Source organism: Plectropomus leopardus, chromosome 23 (assembly GCF_008729295.1).
Source record: "Plectropomus leopardus isolate mb chromosome 23, YSFRI_Pleo_2.0, whole genome shotgun sequence".
Classification (NCBI taxonomy): domain Eukaryota; kingdom Metazoa; phylum Chordata; class Actinopteri; order Perciformes; family Serranidae; genus Plectropomus; species Plectropomus leopardus.
In genome coordinates, this window is record NC_056485.1 from 10,177,440 (window position 1) to 10,195,566 (window position 18,127).

Genomic DNA, 18,127 nt, shown 5'->3' on the forward strand with positions numbered 1-18,127 from the left:
ATTCTTTCCCTCATATGTGTGAATGTAATATTCAGTTGTCAGGTCTCTCTGGTACTGACGACCACCTGTTATTTATATGCTGGACTCACTGCACAAGCTGCCAAGCTGTTTGCCTTATGGCTGGGCTTTCACAAGTGAGACTAAATGAAACGACTTTCAACCAGCCAGAGTAAAATAAGTTATTTAGATGATTAAGAATTGAAAGATATGTTTGCTGTTACTTACGTGAAGTGATGACTGTGCTTTTGTATTATTATTTTTTTTAATTATGCTGTTTTCTCTTTCTGTTTTCTGGTGAACAATTCCAAACAATGTTTTTGTATGAACGCCCACCAAAACATGCAAACAGCAACAAATAATATTCACACTTGGGATTGTGAAAATCCCAATAAAACCACTTTCCTCCATATTTGTCCCTACACTGTTTGTGTGAGGACAAACTTAGATGTGCCATTTGGTGTGATATGAAATGCATTAATCTGTACATATTTTAGATAAGAAATTATGTTTTAAAAACATTTTAGATTGACGGTTGAAAACAGAATATATTTCAGTTCAGTCGATACAGGCACCAGATCTTTTACAATGCCAAAAATTTACTCAGATGACACATGAGAAAAAATATTGGTTAAATCTTTAATTGCCTTTACAATTCATTAATCAATGCAACATTTTTTGATTGATGTTTGTCATTTGGCAATTTTGCCTCCTAATTTTTTAAAGCAGTCCATTATAATCACTCACTTGATTAAGCGTGCAGACTATTTTATAAATGAATATGTCACACCCTTGTTGGAACCATTGATCATTTTGAACTTGTATTAGAATATTTTAAAGAGAAAAGGACTCATTTTCGTAGTGTTTTCTCAAAAGTCATAAGCGTAGTGATGCAAAAAGGCATCCACATGCCACCCTATTTGTAGTTAAATTTTGCAAGGTTAAGATAACATAAGATGATTGTTTATTGCATTATGTCAGCAGCAAAGGGATATTAAAGCAAGGCATGTACAAGATAAATAAAGCAAAAAGAACATTATAAATAGTACAAACAAGATGCAAAACTCATCAATAAAAAATTAAATATTTACACCAATTGCACATCAATATATGTAGGATGATTGCCTTTTCAGAGGTTCAACTGAACATGTGATTCTCTTCATTTTATTGTAATAATAATAGATTTTTTCCAAAAACTAGTCCAACAGTCAAATTTATCGGGTGGCTCATTACTCTGTGGCTCTCTCTCTGGCTTTTGGTTAAAAATAGACCTGCAACACAGCCGGACGCAAATGGCTCTTTCAAATCTCTGTGCCACTCTTTAGTGGCGTGACAGTGAGTGACAGTGGTGTGCCATCAGCGTGCGGGGACGCGACAGCTGACAAGAGCAGTCTTTGATATTACAGGGTTTTTTTGCCAATTATTCCCTGGCCGAAGGTGTGCCGTTCATCAGCCAGGACGGGATGTAACAAGTGTGTCCAATTACAAATGGGCTAAACGGCACTGTGCAAATTGTCACGTGTAGTTTCAACTTTTTCCACTTGTAGGAGGGAAATTATTTTATTTTTTTCACTATGCTCACTGATTGCTAATTATTACATAGTGACTATTTGCTCTGTAACTGTACATTTTAGTCCACTTACAGCAAATATTTGGTGGAACAAAGCAATGCTTACATCCAATTATAAAATGCAGTTCACTCTCGATGCCACCAGCCTCACCTGTTACTCCACTGATTCAAGCAATTTGGGCCCCATGCTATTTGTTATGTTTATAGAGCTACAGCATATCTTGAGGCATGGCTGTGACACATTATCTGCCCATTGTTACAGGTTTTTCTCTAAATCCTTTCTGTCTTTAGGGATCAGGCTATACATTCTGTGTGCCTGAGGATGTGTTTTTTTCAAGCAGTGTACGGTACGTTGGTGTGATACAAAGCTGTGACTCAACATGGCAAATGTTTTTTATGTTGTTAAGTAGAGAACTGGACGTGAACAATAATATAAATGGATCCAGCCTGCTCAGAGAGACATGAGAGATGATTTGAAAGCGGTGCACGCCTTCAACAATTCTCCTAATTTCCACATTCCCCCTTTATCACAAAAAGCACATGGTTTGGATGCATAGAGGAACTAAATATTTTTCAGTGTGAATGAACAATTGTAGTTTGCATTATAATAGTATTGCTAAGAACATGTCTTGAATGAATGAATGAGATACTGGAGAAAGAGAAATGTGTAGCACTGAAGCGGAAAGAAATCACATAAAGGGGCTTAACATTTGGCATGCTGTGCCATGGCGTGGCTTTTAGACATGTTTTTTATTACATCCTCTTACTTTTTCAAATAACAATAGTTGTGTGAGCCAGAGAACCTGACAAAATTATAAAACACAAAGCTGTGAACCTTTCTTCTATCATCACACCAAAAATGCATGTTTTCTATTATTTTTACAAACATCTATGAGTGTTGGAGCACATTAAAAGGTCATTAGTATAAGCTTATAAGTATAAAAAAGTATTTTTAAAAAATGTCGTGCTTTGAGCTTATGGGCTGATTTTTTAGGTTGGCGATGAAGAAAAGGAAAATAAAAAATATACTATGGCTCTTGATAGCAATGCAGACGTTGTCTGTCATTGCAGCACATGTGAGAGTTAGCAGGTGTGCCAGCAGAGGGAGCCAAAGCGTCAGCATCACCCCTTCACACTTGCTGCTGTGGTGGTATTGTAATGAAGAGCTAATATTAGCAAAGCTGTTTTTTTCCCCCTCTTTTTTTTCTTTTTACATATAATAGCATAATCAAATAAATAAAAACAGTAACATGCAGATGAATCAGTTTAAATGTCCGGAATCCCAACAAAAAGTTGTGATCACTCTGACATTTATGCATATTTTATCATTTTATAGTCTTTGAGCAATGGAAAGAAGCCTCAAGTTCCCACTTTTTGCGCAAGGCTCTAAACATGTTTATTTCTATTTGAAAGTTTGGTATTTAAAGGTGGGAGTCTAAAGAGAGCCTGAGGACAGACTCCATAAACCCGCAAACGAGTGAGCTTTTCATCCCGCCTAGTTCCCTTGTATCAAAGTTGATGAGTTTTTTGAATGGGTTTTTGGTTGGATGCCTGAAATAACTTCAATCCTCAGAAAAACCCTGGGGTGCTCTATGAGGACTGACTCGATTCTGGAGCCTGCCTCAAGTGGTCTTTTGCAGGATTACAGTTTTTGGCACTTACGTGCTGACTTAATTTTTTGGCCTCAGAGGTAGCTGCTGGCTTTCAACCAATCATTTTACCGATTATTGTTTCCAGTTGGGTGATTTAGGAAAGTATTAACTTCATTTATGTTGAACTTTCAAAAACAATGAAACAGAGTGCTTTGCAACCAGATAGGAAACCAAAAACATAATACACATTAAAAATTCATAAAATATAGTGACATTAACTCGCAAAAAGGATGGCTGCCGAACTAAATGAGGCAGGCGTCTTAAAGTAGCTAAGGGCAAAAGTTCAATCTTTGTTCAGCACAGTTAAAAGGGGCATGCCCCTTCCTAATTGCTTGCTTATTATAAACATTTGTAAGCTGATGCATCCTTGTGATCTAGCTTGCTTCTCTCACGTGCTTTCAAAGGCCTTTTCGTACTGCGGAGGTTAAGGATGAGACACCCTGCCACAGTACAAACACAGTCAAAACTAATTTGGTTGAAGTTCCAACATTACAGTGATGGTGTGACAGTTATATACACTTTAGCAGTCATTAGTGTCTAGAATACAGAAATGGGAAGGAATCAGGAAAGTCAGTGTTAGAATAGAGCAATCTTGGCACGGTTCTTTTATTAAATAGTTCATTCATCTCTTGAGTTTGAAATCAAATCTGTCTCTTTTTTAATATTTGCACTACAATTACTATTCATGCTAGCATCACAAATGTGCTCTTTATTGCCTTATTTTGACAACTTAAATAAATTAGTTGGATGTTATTGAGTATGGGAGTATTAAAAATCTCCACAATTTATTATGATTTTTGATAATAGCCTGGAGTCTCAGACAGGTATTACAGGCATAATGCTGTGCCACTGAATTAAACAGCATTAGCTGTGTTTCCACAGGCATTAACTGTAGTCTGTCATCAATCACAACGACGATAAGGGAGCTACTAGTGACTGATTTTCAGAATCCACGTGTACAGCGCTGTAATCAGTTTCAGGCTCTCTCTGCAGGCAGGCCAGATTGTTTTCCGCCTTGATTGGAAAACACTTGAGTTGTTGAGCTGTTTGTGGTAAAGCATGGCTGATTGTGCATCTGTACAATCAGTACTGTTACAAGTGCGAGCTACTTTGCTTTGCATTTAGTGAAGCTGATTTCAGAGGCCACTGAATACATAAACTAATGAGTGAGCTAACAGATGCGCATCTTTGAAATGAATACTTTTAACCAAAAGCAAGCAGCTTTAAATCTTCTGTTTAAGTAACCTTAAACTCTTTACATATTGAAAAGAGAAAGTGTTGAGCCAGTTGTCTGGGTGAACTGATCTCTCCTTGTTTCTGCTGGCTTGGAAATGCTGAAATCTCTTTCAGCATGAATTCTTTTAATTGCAGTCAGAATTTGCAAGTTACGGTTATTTCTTTTAGGAAACTTGGATGAGTCCAAATAACAAGAGCTGTTTAACAATTTTTCAGCAGAGTGAACTTTTCTACAAACAGCACTGAACTTTAAGTCTGCAGTACTATCTCTTCTGTTTTCTAAAATCATGCAAAAAACCTAGTTGTTTTTCTTAAAAGTCCATGTACTGTCCTTGGTTAAGGCCTTATGTGAAGTAAAACGGAGAAGAATCCACTTTGTTTGTTACACTGATATGCATTGAGACTGTTTTCAATTTAACACATAACACATTTGAAACGGGTCACTTCGTATTTCCAGTCGGAATGTTTTGCAAATTATGTGATTGACATCAGCTAACAGGAAGTAAACATGGACCCAGGGTGTTGCTTAACAAGACTGAGCCACTGTGACGTCAATAACCATCACTTCCAGGTCGTCAACCGGCCATTGGTTTGGATTGCGGACATATGAAGTCGGCAAAATTTCAGTGTTTTTTGAATATATATAGTTAAACATGGAAGTCTGACCAATCTGACATGTCTGCTGTGTTTATTTAATGTACTCTGTTGCTTTGCTAGCATCTTTGACCAAATCTACGGACATTGAAGCTTATTTCAAGAAATGTGCTTTTTGCAAAATAAAGTGCCTGTTTTTGTCACTGGAGTCTTTTTGGTAGCTTTGAGATAACTTCAGTTCCCTGTTGGAAAAGGCTGTCTTATGGCAAGATAAAGCAATATAAAGCTTCTAAATATAGCATAGACTTAAACTGATATTGATTGAGGTGGCAAAAAAACTAACCAATTGAGGCAGCGTTTCTCCAGTGTCTGCCACATGGTTCATTCCATTAAAATAACATACTGGAATGATATTTTGTAACTCATAGTGCATAATTTAGTGTTTGTTTTATGTTAAATGTATGTGCTTCTCTTTAGGGTCATAAAACTTGTACTTTATTCTGCTCCCTGCTCTGCTGCTAATTTGTATTTGATCCGCTTCATAGATCGATGAACAAAATGATTCCCACAAATTATTTTCTCTCGTATAATATTGTTATGGCAAGGGATGTCTCTACACAATCAACTAGGAATGGAATACAGGAATATTTAGAAGTGGGAGATTATTAACACTTGGACCGAACTTGCCTTACATACAGCCCTTGCTTGTAATATTAGACATTATGAGTTCATAGTTTATTCTGGCTTAAGGAATACTAAATTGTTTTTTTTATAAGCGTAAATCAAAATTCAATTAAGTAGAATATTGTTTGCCACATAGCAAGTAGTAGTGTTAATTTTAGATTTGAGGTTAATTTTTTTATCATCATTTAAGATCAAGATTAAGAAAAGCCAAAAGTGGGATTGCTTGCCTGTTTGCAGTATGTTATTTTGCATGTTATTTTGGTGTTTATGCTGCACCTTTCTGCTTCTAGATGGAAATCTCACAGTACTGTTCTCATAGAATAGGGATGAAGATTCTCTAAGATTTAGTCGTAGATTGTGCCATTAACCCAATGAAGTTTTTCGACTGTTAATTTTGCTATGAAGTGATGTTTGAAGTGGGTCCCTGATTTTTTTGTTACTGCACATGCATGTGCAAAAGCGGTGACGCAATACACATTTCTGTAATTGATTCCAGACTACTCAACTGAAGTAGGGGTGGTAGTAAAGCATAAAAAAAAGTAGCAATGAGCCAATTAATGCAATGCAGAACAAGACAGCAAGTAAACAACACAGGTTTGACCTTTTTCAAAAAGTCTGCTTTGCAAATGTTTTTTAGCTCCATGAGGGAATTTTTACTTAAAGCTGCATGTAGTGTGCTTTAACCACTAAAGGACATAATATAGACTCTGAAACAAATACAGCAAAAAGCCCAACTATAACAGCTTAAAAATTGTTCTCGGCTTCATTAAAATTTTACTTTCTAAACTTAACTGAAAATCCAGACTCTATTACTTAGGTTTTTTGTTGTTTTTTTCTGGCAAAAATGTATGTATTTGGGAAGCACAGAGCATATGACTAAATAAAGTAGACTTGGATTATCTGCAGTAATTCAGAATTTGTAAATGGATGTTTTGACATAGTTGTGCTGTTGTAAAACATGGCCTTCAATCAAGCAATAAGTCAACATGTTTGCCATTTTCAGTGAAGTTTTCTTCACAACTTCAAGGTAACATGGCGTGACTTATTGATTTACATTCCTTTAATAGAGTTTCAACATGATCTGTGTTTACAATAAACCTGGAACTTGGACGAGGCTGTGTTATTGCCAGAGCCTCGACTCAACCCCAACCTGTTCACTTATTATTGTTTTTCATGGATGAACACACTACTCATAGTTCTGACATACTGCTTCAATAATCTTATACCCAAATTCATGATTGCCTTGGATGTAATGACCTGTATTGATTTCCTCTCAGTGTCCATTTCTCGCTGATGAACTATGCTCGTTATAGCTTATGCTCTGGACAGTGGCTCCAGCCGTCCTGTACTCCGTCTGCCATTTTATGTCTCCTTTCTCTTCTTTTTTTTTTTTTTTTTACTGCTCCCTGCTAATGCACAGTCTCCGCTTGACCTTTGCACTTGAAGTTTAGTTTGACTGGCACTTTGCTGCTGAAAGATGGCATGCCGTAAATCCGATGACAGGCTGGCTGTGCAGAGGCAATCCATGTCTTGCTCTTTGCTTCATGTTGTCCACAGTAAGCTGTCAGTTAGCCATGTCAGAGCTAATATGGCTAGACACAGAGAAAAGCAGGTCAATGTTATCAGCTCCAACACACTGCCCTAAGCTTTGTGGTACTGTCCATTTGCAGACAATGCCATTGACTTTTGCTTTTACACTAGAACTAATCATCTGGAATGAATTGGGATGTTGATACAAATCTCGTGGTCTCGCTTGCCAGAGAAGCCAGACATGTCTGTTGTGAAAATGAATGGCATTCAGTAAGGCTTACGTCTCCTAAAATAAAGCCACAGTGGGCTTTTACTGTAAAGCCCAGTGTGTACTGTAAACTGTACAAAACCTCTTAAAGGTGAACTATGCAGGAAGCTTTGGCTACTGCTTGTAAAAGTAAAAGTGAGAGCTAACCCCAGCTTTGTCCACTTGGTGTTTGGCCTTACTATTTGTGTTTTTCAGTTTTTGTAATTTCCTTTTGGATGTTAGTTGCTTACTGTCTTGTTACTTTTTTAAAAAGGTCTCATCTTTACCTGTATACTGCGCCCAAGATTGTCATGAACACAGCAAATAAGAAAATACAGGCAGAGGGTGGAGTCTCTGCAGATAAGTACACTATTACCCACTTCATAAGTGATGATAATAATATACATTGGTTTTTTTGGGGTTTTTTTTTTTTACAAAAAAAATGCCTAGTGTAGCTTTTAACCATTGATTTATGCTTTTGTCTAAGCTTCATTGTAACGAGAATGTGTTTGGTACTTACAATACGTCCTGGCACATTTTTTTTTTTTTACATAAAATTGAAGTCAACAGTCTTTTTTTCCAGTAAAATGTAGCACAGGTACAATTCTGTTTTCTCTCTTCTTATGTTACATATTTTCTTGTTTAACTTGGAAGTCCAAAATCTAGCATTATGTTGTGTCTATTGCTTTCGCTTGTGCAGTTGAAAACATGAGCATTTTCGCAGTTTCAACTGGCCCTCTTAGCACAATGGCATGGCTGCAATAAAAGCAGTTACATTCTGAACTAATTTCTTACTCCCTAAGTGTCAGAAAATAATGAAAAATGCTTTTCACAATTCCTTAAAACTCAAGTCACTCAACTCATGTCAATAAATAGCTTGTTAACTTAGGCCAAATTGAAGAAACAAAACAAAACAAAACAAAAAACACCAAGCAGAGGCTAAGCAAGCTTCAGTGTCTTTGGAAAGCTGCAGGGGCATCACTGTGCTCAGTAAGATGGTTTTTTGATTCTGCAGTGAATTGCAGCTAACCAGAAGTGAGGGATAGTCTCACTTTTTGAAGTAAATTGCAGCCAGAAAATTTTGGCAGACAGTTGGTAAGAGTCCTGTGACATTTGGACCTAGGTTACAATTTTTTTCCCCCCACCTGAAACACATGAACATGCCTCTGTGCCAAAGAAAAATCTAATTTTTGCAGCAAGCTGCACTTCTCCACTGCTGTGTTTTCGAGTAACAGTTTAAAACCAAAAGATATTCTCTTTTTTCCTAAAAAAAAGAAAAACAGCAAATCTGCACAGTGGAGAAGCTGGAACTAGATGTTTGTAGGACTTGCTAATATACTTAAAATCACAAAAATCTGATTGTTCATCTTAAATGCCATGCTCATGCATTTAGTGAGAAAGCCAAATTTAGGGAATGCAGTTTAAGTGTACATCTCTAATGGTTAAATTCTTTTTGAAATTTGGTTCTTTGACAGGACATATTCTTAACTTGCAAATATGTCAGCTCAATTGGATAAAATTAAATGAGTGTATGATATGCACGGAGAGGGCAGAAGTTCATGTTTACCATCCATCCAACCCTGAATGATGAGACGTCACTAAATGATTTGCAAATACATATTATATCCTTTGTTCACATTCAGTGCACATTCAAGTTAAAGTTGAAATGAAAACAGTTGAGTCATACTTGTTGATATCTTCTTTTTCATTTGATGGGTTGGGTTCTGTGTATATAGAGGTGTAAGGGTCAAAAATTGCAAATTCCCATAACTGCATGCATGCGCACGCATCTGCAGAGTGAGTGTGTGTAATACTGAGTCCCCAAAGCAAGTCTTCAATATCCAAGTCACCCCATGGCACTGCATGGTTGATTGCACATGCCACTTCGCTGAGGGTTGCCCTGGTTCACAGCTTATAATTGCCTTCCCCTTCACAGGTGCTGCTTCAGTAAATATGACAGCCTCATTTTAATGTGCCTTGGAAAACACAACCCAAACACTGATGCCGCTTTGCATGCCCGAGCATATCGCTGCAGGTGTCGCCTAATTATATCACCCGCTTGTACTCTAAGCTGATCTGTAAACAGTGGGACGATCTCATCTTCGCCTCCTTGCCCATCAACTCATCGACGTCGCTTTGATTGATGACAGTTACATAGAAAGCCAGCACCCCTCTCATGGTCCTAAAAGATAACACTTGTCCAATACTTAATGGAAATTTAGGTCTTCGGGGTTGTTTGGTAAGCGCCATTTGTCAGCATGAGGAAAAAACTAATAAAAATTCAGGAGTTTTTGCATCTTCAGGAAAATTATAATTTAAATTACCCCTGTACCTCTAGTGTTCATTCTGTTTAATCACAAATTATTGCTTTGAACTATTTACCTAATAGTTTAAGCAGTTTTGGAAAGAAATTATTAAAGTTTCCTCACCATCTTATGTGAATTAACAGTTTGTTTTTCCTTTCTCCCTATGTCATATTTAACATAACCACTGCTGGTGAGACTGATTCATTGACGCCGTCAGGTCATGTCCTCTGTGTCCACTCTGCCCAGACAAGAAACGATAAGATCCTCCCCTTGGGAATACTGAGGATGGAAAGTGACGGTGGCAGCGATGGGAAAATGTGTAATCTTTCCAAAGATCAATGCCAGTCAGTCGACAGAGGCAGATGAACAAAAAGGCTGTGAGGTTTCTCTCTCAGGCTTATCCTCGTCATTACAGTGATAAGGACTACAGAGATGGTGACATGTCAGACTTTAGTGCAGCTTGACATTTCAGGCTTGGATCAGTTAGAGATGCTGTCCGTCAGAGATAACATGGAGGATGGACGAAGCCTGTGTGAAACCTTTCACTGCAAACATGATGGCGCGTAGGTGGTGTCAGCTGTCATGGATGTTTTTTTGTAGCCTTTGAAAATCCCTAAAATAACTAGTTTGTGCATGTAAAAGGAACATTTCTCTGTAAACAGATATTAAGAAATATTGCAGATTGATAAAATTAAATTCCTGTCAAAATTGCATAGATTTTCCAGTCTCATTACAGCTACTTTGGTCCTTTTATCTGTGTTACTACTTTTTTAATTTCAGCTTCAACCCAAATATTTCAATATTATAAATATCAACCCAAAGTTATTTTTCTTGTCTGCATCCGGCCACAATTCTCCATAAGATCACAGTAGAAACAAAGACTTTCTCATAACTCAGTGGATGAACCAGATGCAATCAAAAGTAGAACAACTTGAATTTGATCTCGCTTTTCGCCTTTCAGTCATTAAAGGTAGAGATAGTTTATGTAATTATTGCAGTGTTAAAAACACTGGCTGAAAATAGTTAAGAAATTAAAAAAAAGGAAAATTTGAGTACTTTTTTAACAGCTTCTTCCAGTAGAAAACACATTTTGGCTGCAGTATTTAGATCCTTGAAACCACATTTATATTGCTTAAAATCACTGTGTTGAAAGTCAAATCCATTTAAGATATCATAATAAATCACACATAAATTGTTCTATACTTAAATGGTTTGTAGTACTCTTTCATCAAATATTTCATCAACTGCAGCACTGTGATGCTGTGACAGCGAGTCCTCAATTATCTAAATAGCCCTCCACAAAATTTCATTTAAGAGCCAGTTTTTCCTTAGATCTTTCTTTCGTATTGTAGTAAACACTCTTCAGCCTCTATTTCCTTTTCCTATTTAAATACAAAATCATTTTGCAATTCCAATCTTCCCAGACAAAATAGCCTTGTTGGGTCCATGAATGCTGATGTTTTAGGTTCTCCATCCGTCAGACCTGCCATGCTTTAACAGTGTTAAAGTGGCGATTGTCCAGAATTTGTGTGACATTAATGGAACAAGATGTGGGGTGCAATATTTACCTGTCAGCAGCGCTGATAGAATCACGGCTCCTCTGATAGTTGGATGGATGCTTCGTGGCACAAAAACACCACCCCCACTCGTTTTTTTCCCCTCATATATCTCACCTTCTCACCTCCACCCTCATTGCTTCAATAATTTATTTGGCAGATATAGTATCTCTGTGCTGGGGAAAGGTTATGATTGGTCAATCACTCCTACATGTTTTATTAACCATTGGTCTACCAGGGACTGTTTGGATTGTAAGGCATGGCAGACTAATGCCAGAGGCAATGCATCCCTCTGGCTTTGGGAAACTTGGCTGCATTCAGGAAACTGTGGCTTGAATGGCTATGTGATGTGACTGTGGCTTCATTGATGTAGTGCCAGTGGCCACATGTTGGCAGCACTGCTTTGAGCTGGATGTTGCAGCCCAGGAGTCACTGAAGCATCCGACATTTAGGTCAGCTTACATTAGATACACTGCACTGTACATGGCAGCTGGGTAATGCTTTGAACCAAACCAGCAATTGTTCCTCCTGGGAGGTTTTTTTTTTTACTTTGATCAACATAGTATTGTGCTAGAGTAACATTTGAAAATATGTTTTATTCTTTTTAGAATTTTGATACTTGTGGTACTTTCGAGTTGTACTCAACAGAGTGCAGTTTAAAAACATCTTTGCCAAATAAAAAAAGTTCTCTAGCTGCTTTCACAAGGAGTTCAGTCTGCAATAACTTCTTGTTGTTGCTGTTGAGTTTATAGAACTTTTTTTGCTCAAAACAGCTGCCTGCTTCAGCTGGAAATGCTGATGAGAACTGTGAGAGTGAACCAAAAAACTGAAGTGCAATTTATGGTCTTATACAATATTGCGCCCCACAAATGGCTTCATCCCATACGTATTTAACGTAAAGTTACACACTTAAAGCAAAGTTACGTAGTTTTAGATTCAGGCGTGTTAAGTTGTGGAAAAGAAATTGGCTCTGCAATCATTCTTTACTGGAATTAGCTAATTTCACAAACAGGAAGCATACATTAATACACTACTGTCTGAAAAAAACACGCTTTTCTCTGATTCAATTTCAGGAACAGTACACACACTCAAACTGTCTTTAGTACAAAATGACCCTTTAGCCCCAGTGTCATATTTCCCACAAATTCATTCAATCTTATTCTTTGTGTTTTTCACTTTCTATGGATGAGACTTGCATAGCAATGACTCCTCACACGGCCAGGGGCCATCCAGATTAAGTAGGATGTGTCTGCTGAATATTATTTTCTTTTGCAAACGGCATCATGCTGAATTATTCACAAAGATTTATTCTTTTAAAGCGGGATTACGTCTGTCATTTCCCATTCGGTGTCGTGCGGAAAAGAGCAACTGCTGATGAAGTAAATGTAAATGAATGCATGTGAGTTTTTCCATCAGTGGAATAAGCTGCTTCTTATTGAATATTTATCATCGAGCAAATGAGTAAGTGGTGAGTCACTCTTTCTGTCGCGGCGCTAAAATAATACACTGTCGTGATGATTGTAATTAAGGTGGCTTTACGCATTTACATCATTGATATACGGCTGACTTTATTATAGAAGGAATTAAAGCAGAGACAAACAGCAGAGGATGTTTCTGGGCCTCAAAATATTCCATTTTAGTTCTGAAAATGTGTTAGAATTGCAAATGAAGAAAAAATTCATGAGCTTTAACTAGTGTTTTTGGATGTTTTGAGCATGCAGTTATTGGGGTTAATCATGTGATGTTGAGCATAGTCATACATAGATTTTTTTAATCTAAAATCAGTTTTTTCAGACACGGTTTATTTTAAATTTTTGCAGAAATAATTCATCTGGTGGTGGATGATAATGACTATGACTGCACAGGGGCAGTAGATGGTGGTGTCCTCACTCATTTGCTGCAAACAACGACTGCATGAATCACCCTCACTCTTTCTCTCGCACTCACACACAATCAGTTTGTTCTCTTCATCCGTCCACCACATCCTGGTGGAATTAAACTCCTTTTTGAAAACAGTTAAACGGTTACATTTAATGAAGTGGTGGATCAATGCTATTTTTTTCCTCTCACTCTCCATCCCTTTACATCAGTGTGTGTAAACACCACTGAGACACACTAGCTTGCCTATTCCCCTTTCCCATCACACCTTCCTATATTCCACTTTAGAGGGCTGGAGAATTGGAACTCACATATGTGGACATTTTTAGCAATTTTCTCCTCAGTTGCAGTTTTTTACTGTATAATGTGTCGATTTTGTGTGTCCGGGTTTCCTTACAGCTTAAAAGCCTTTAAAACACTTTGTTTATATAACCAAATGAATGAGATTTCAAAAAGCCTTTTTCCAACAGTAGTTTGGCACATGGGAGATTTATTTTGTCTGTTTGATTAAAGTAGATTATAATGAAGGCATTATAAGAAAGCTATTGTTTTGGCTGTCTATCCTGCTTTTCTGAGTAGAATTATTTTTCCCTCTTTATTCCCCCTCATAATCTTCAACCTCAATCCTTCACATAGTGTAGAAGTAGTTTTAATGATATGGCTATACAGTGATGTCTATGCGCAGAATTTTAGACCAACTTGAACATTTTAGGATTTGTTTCTAGTATGTTTGAAGTTGCTGTGAACATGTATAGCTCATGAGAGGTTGTGCATCTTCCCCTGTAGCACCACACCTCCCCTGTGCCTCGGTCTCATCTCCCCTCCCTCCTCACTCCCTCACTCATATCCACTCCCTCTCATCTTCCCTCCCTTTACTTTGCAGTGAGGCAGTCAGTGCGTCTGAAAGAGCAAGAGAGAGCCACAAACTGTCAGAGAAGAGCAGAGTTTGCTCTGCGTGCCTTTCCACTGCTTTCACATGGGTCCGTATTTGGGAAGAGAGAAGAACAGGAAGGATTGAGATCAGCTTGTGTGGACTTTAATTTTTGAGTCCACTTTTGGAAATTCTCAGTTACCCCTCGAGATCAGAGAAATCCTTAATGACTTCAAGCTCCTCACAAACCTGAGGCCAACACTTCTTGCTCTCAATCTCATCCCATTTTAGCCTACCAAGACTGGATTTAGGGAGTGAGCGGGCAGTAGGTGGGTGCCAGGAGGCGCCCGGCCCGTGCGTGTGGGCCAGTGTAGAGCTGGAGTTGGTGGAGGGGAACTGGAGCGCAGGGCCGGGTGGCAGCGCTGGTCCTGGCGGCGTTCCCGAGGGCGAGGAGGCCGACTCGGGCTCCGGGTTCGGGTCGGGGTATGGTGGCGTGGAGTGGGCCGAGGGTGGAGCAATGCTGAGCGCGATTTGGGAAACCGAGGGGCTGCAGACGGTGGGCATTGTGGTGTTGGTGTTTGCTTCCATCAAGCTGCTGCATCTCCTGGGGCTCATCAGCTTCTCAGAGGGTAAGACACTGATGGAGATGGAGGGAAGAAAGGACATAAATGAGGAGAAAGATGGCACAGAAATGGAGAAATCATAGCTGAAATTGAAAAAAAAAAAACCAATTGCTAATGCATTTTCAGTACGAGTTGCTCTTTGGTTGCTCCTTTAAAATACACTAAAAGTTACTAAAACAGTTTTTGGAAAACTTGACAAGTTAATGGAGTTGATGCCAGAGCAGGACTCAGTGGCTCAGAAAAAAAACAAATAGACTGTCTTATCTTACAAGCTGAAGTTATGAGAGCGGAAAATGTGACAGAAATATGTGAGAGCTTGTGATGTGACAGGAGCGAGGAAGATCTCGCACAGGAAAGATGTGTCAGTTCAGACAGATCGAAAAGCGTGAGAGGCAAGGTCTGATTGCATTTCCTGAGTTGAGGAATGAGTTCATCTTCTCTCTGTTTATGGGGGTTGTCTCTTGTTTTAAATGTGTGTACAGTTGTGTTAATTAGCTCAAAATACACTCAAATTACAACTTCTTCATGTGTAAGCACCACATTGTGCACTCGAGGCAAACCTGTCATACTGTACGGGCACAGTGAGGCTCACTAAGCACAGAATGTCTCCAGCCTAAATAAACAGTTTAGTTTGGATCTACTGCAGTCGTCTCATTATATAAAGTAGAGCAGCATAGTAAGCAGTTTGAGCTCAAAACCAGCCCATCCATCAGACTACTGTTTAGTAAACACACCTTATTTTCTAATTAGAATAATCAATCAAGAGACTCCAAAGCTGTAAGCAGGGACATGAAAAAAAAGTGTAATAGCTGGAAAAAGCTGACCTGACCTGAGAGTAGTGTTTAGATGGACCTCAGAGGTGTTAGCGTCTGTGTATTGGCTGTGGTTTTGTTATTTCAAAGGCACATGGGAGCTGTGTTTTCATTTGGGATGACTGTGAGGCTCATGCGTAGTTTACATGCTTCACTAAACATCGGTGAGTTGAAACTTGCTTTCCCCTTCGCTCTGCATTTACAGATGCAGCCGACGTGATATTGATTGTTTTCCACGGTGAGATGAAACCAGCATGTTGTGCGCTGTTTGGCCCGATGGTTCGATATGTATTCCACACAGGTGTCTCAGAGTGTAATTACTTACAGAATATCTGCTATCTGAGCCTGTGGTATATGTGACGAATGGTCAATACAGGTATTGATGTTGTACTGAAGTCATGTTCAGGAGATGAATGGGAGCATGGAATATCAAAGAGAGGGTGATGGGTTTAAAATTGGTCTGAAATAGGGAAATACTGTTGAAAATGAGGTACCACAGAACTTATCCAACATATTAGCACTGGTGTTCACAGCTTTAGGCAACTTAGACACTGGAAATTTTGTGAGTTTTATGTTCTTTTGGAGTGGGAGGAAGCCAAACTCCATGTATAGGCAAAAACATCAGACAGAAAGGCAGTTACATTATTTTGTTTATCAGTTATTCTGTTTATCACTTTATTGATTATTGAATTAGTACGTAGTATGTTGCCTATTTCTATTTCCTAAGTTCCTTTTTTTATCCAACCAACAGTGCAAAACTCAACTTTGACCATCATATATGACAAAGAAAAGCATCTAATCCTCACACTGAAGAGGCTGAAACCAGCAAATCATTGATATCATTGCTTGACAAAGAAGAATAATCAATCGCAAAAAATGTATTTCAATAACTGACTTTTTAATCTGTCTTTGAGTCTATAAAATATCAGGAAATAGTGACTTAAACTATCCACAATTTCCCAGAACCTAAGGTGACATCTTCACATTGCTTTTTTTGCACAACCAACACTTTAAAATGAAACAACAATTCATTTTAAAGCAGTAAAAGAGCAAAAGAAAAGCAGCAAATGGTATTTCAAAATTTCTAGCCAACAAACATTCATAATTTTTGCTAGATAAGACTTAAAATATTAAATCTCTAAATTACAGCACTTATCTCAACTCCATATACTGTAGAAGGAGCAGTGCAGTGATCAGAATCCAGGATCTACTTGCTGTGCAGTGACAGTCCTAACCACTAAGCTACCGCGCTGCTTCCCTTAAAACCCAGCAGTCACAAGAATTACCTTTGTTGACTTTTTTGTAACACAAATCCCCTTTTGCAGCTGTCACCTCCTGCAATAACTAAAAATGTTTGTTTATCACCTTTTTATTTTTGTAAAACCTCTGGGGTAAATGTTTCACTGAGCGTACACGCTCTGCTTAACATTCATACAGTCAGACATGTCCGCAGCTGGGAGCTGCCCAGTACGATCACATCCCTCTGCTGCCGGCCACCTGAGCAGCTCCACTGAGGCATCTGAGGATAAAGGTCTTGCTTTAAAAGCCTATGTGTGGTAAATGCAGAGGGAGTTTCTCAGCTGGCCTGCAGATCTGAAGTGGCAACTTTCCAATGGCAGCAGAGAATGCGAGCTGAGAGTGTGGTCTGGATGTATTTTGCACCGTCTCACTCTTTACTGTAGCGTCAGCTGGTAGCAAAAAGAAACTGCAAGCTTAGTTACGATCAAGTTGCAGATCACATATTGCGAGCAGAGGGCCTCACGTATGGCCAGCAGGGACTGTACAACACTCTGATCATGTCTGCTGCAGATTTTAAGAACTTGAGAGCTCAAAAAATAGTTTATCAACACCCTTTCCCTGCCACTGGCATGCTTCCATGTTGGAGAAATATAACAAGATCATTGCATCAGCCAAAGCAAAATCACCAGAGCAGTGTACTGTGAATATGAGCAAGGCGGCGAACAGCGTATAGAGTTTAACAATGAATGTAGCTAGACTGATGTGTGCTTGTATTCCTGTTATTTATCCCAAGGCTAGAATTTAAATTTCACTGCAGCTGGCTAAATGTGACCCAGCTTGGTTACTAATATGACATAATAAGCCCTCTTGTTGCAAAATCTATTGCTTTTGTAAAAATTTGGACTTTGTCATTATCTATCACATTTCCTAGTCTGATTTGCTTGGATCCTTTGTGGCACACAAGAGACAAATTTCACTTCTTTCCCTCATAAACACACACATACACATTTCTACATACTCTCCTACAATGCACAGCCATTAGTGCAAAGTGCTGAGCACAGCCTCATAGGGTGCAAACTAATCAGCATGTCACACAATGATAAATACTTCTCTGGTTCAGCCGTACGCAGCAACACCCCCAACCCCATGTCCCCTCAATCACACACACACATTCACAACTACACCATTAGTTGAACAGGGATGGAACGCCATGTCAATTTGGACCCGCCGTCTGCTATTATGGAGTGGGAGCGCAGGGAGTGTCTTAGTGCTGATATCCATCTAACAAAGTTCTCGTGTTCTCTGTGTCCTTGATGGGGATTTATAGCCTGG

At 38.7% G+C, this 18,127-nt stretch overlaps 1 protein-coding gene across 6 annotated transcripts in view; it reads left to right on the plus strand.

The window, feature by feature from the left end:
- kcnip4a (potassium voltage-gated channel interacting protein 4a) overlaps nucleotides 1–18,127 on the plus strand; it is a 134,511-nt gene that overhangs the window by 82,936 nt on the left and 33,448 nt on the right. Inside the window, exon 1 of one of the 6 annotated variants that reach the window (XM_042511815.1) lies at nucleotides 14,175–14,750. The exons of the other annotated variants lie outside the window; for them this stretch is intronic. Within the exon in view, the coding sequence (XP_042367749.1) occupies nucleotides 14,639–14,750 (112 nt within the window). The 5' untranslated portion in view covers nucleotides 14,175–14,638. Of the gene's footprint in view, nucleotides 1–14,174; nucleotides 14,751–18,127 lie in introns of those variants that run through there. 6 annotated transcript variants of the gene reach the window in all.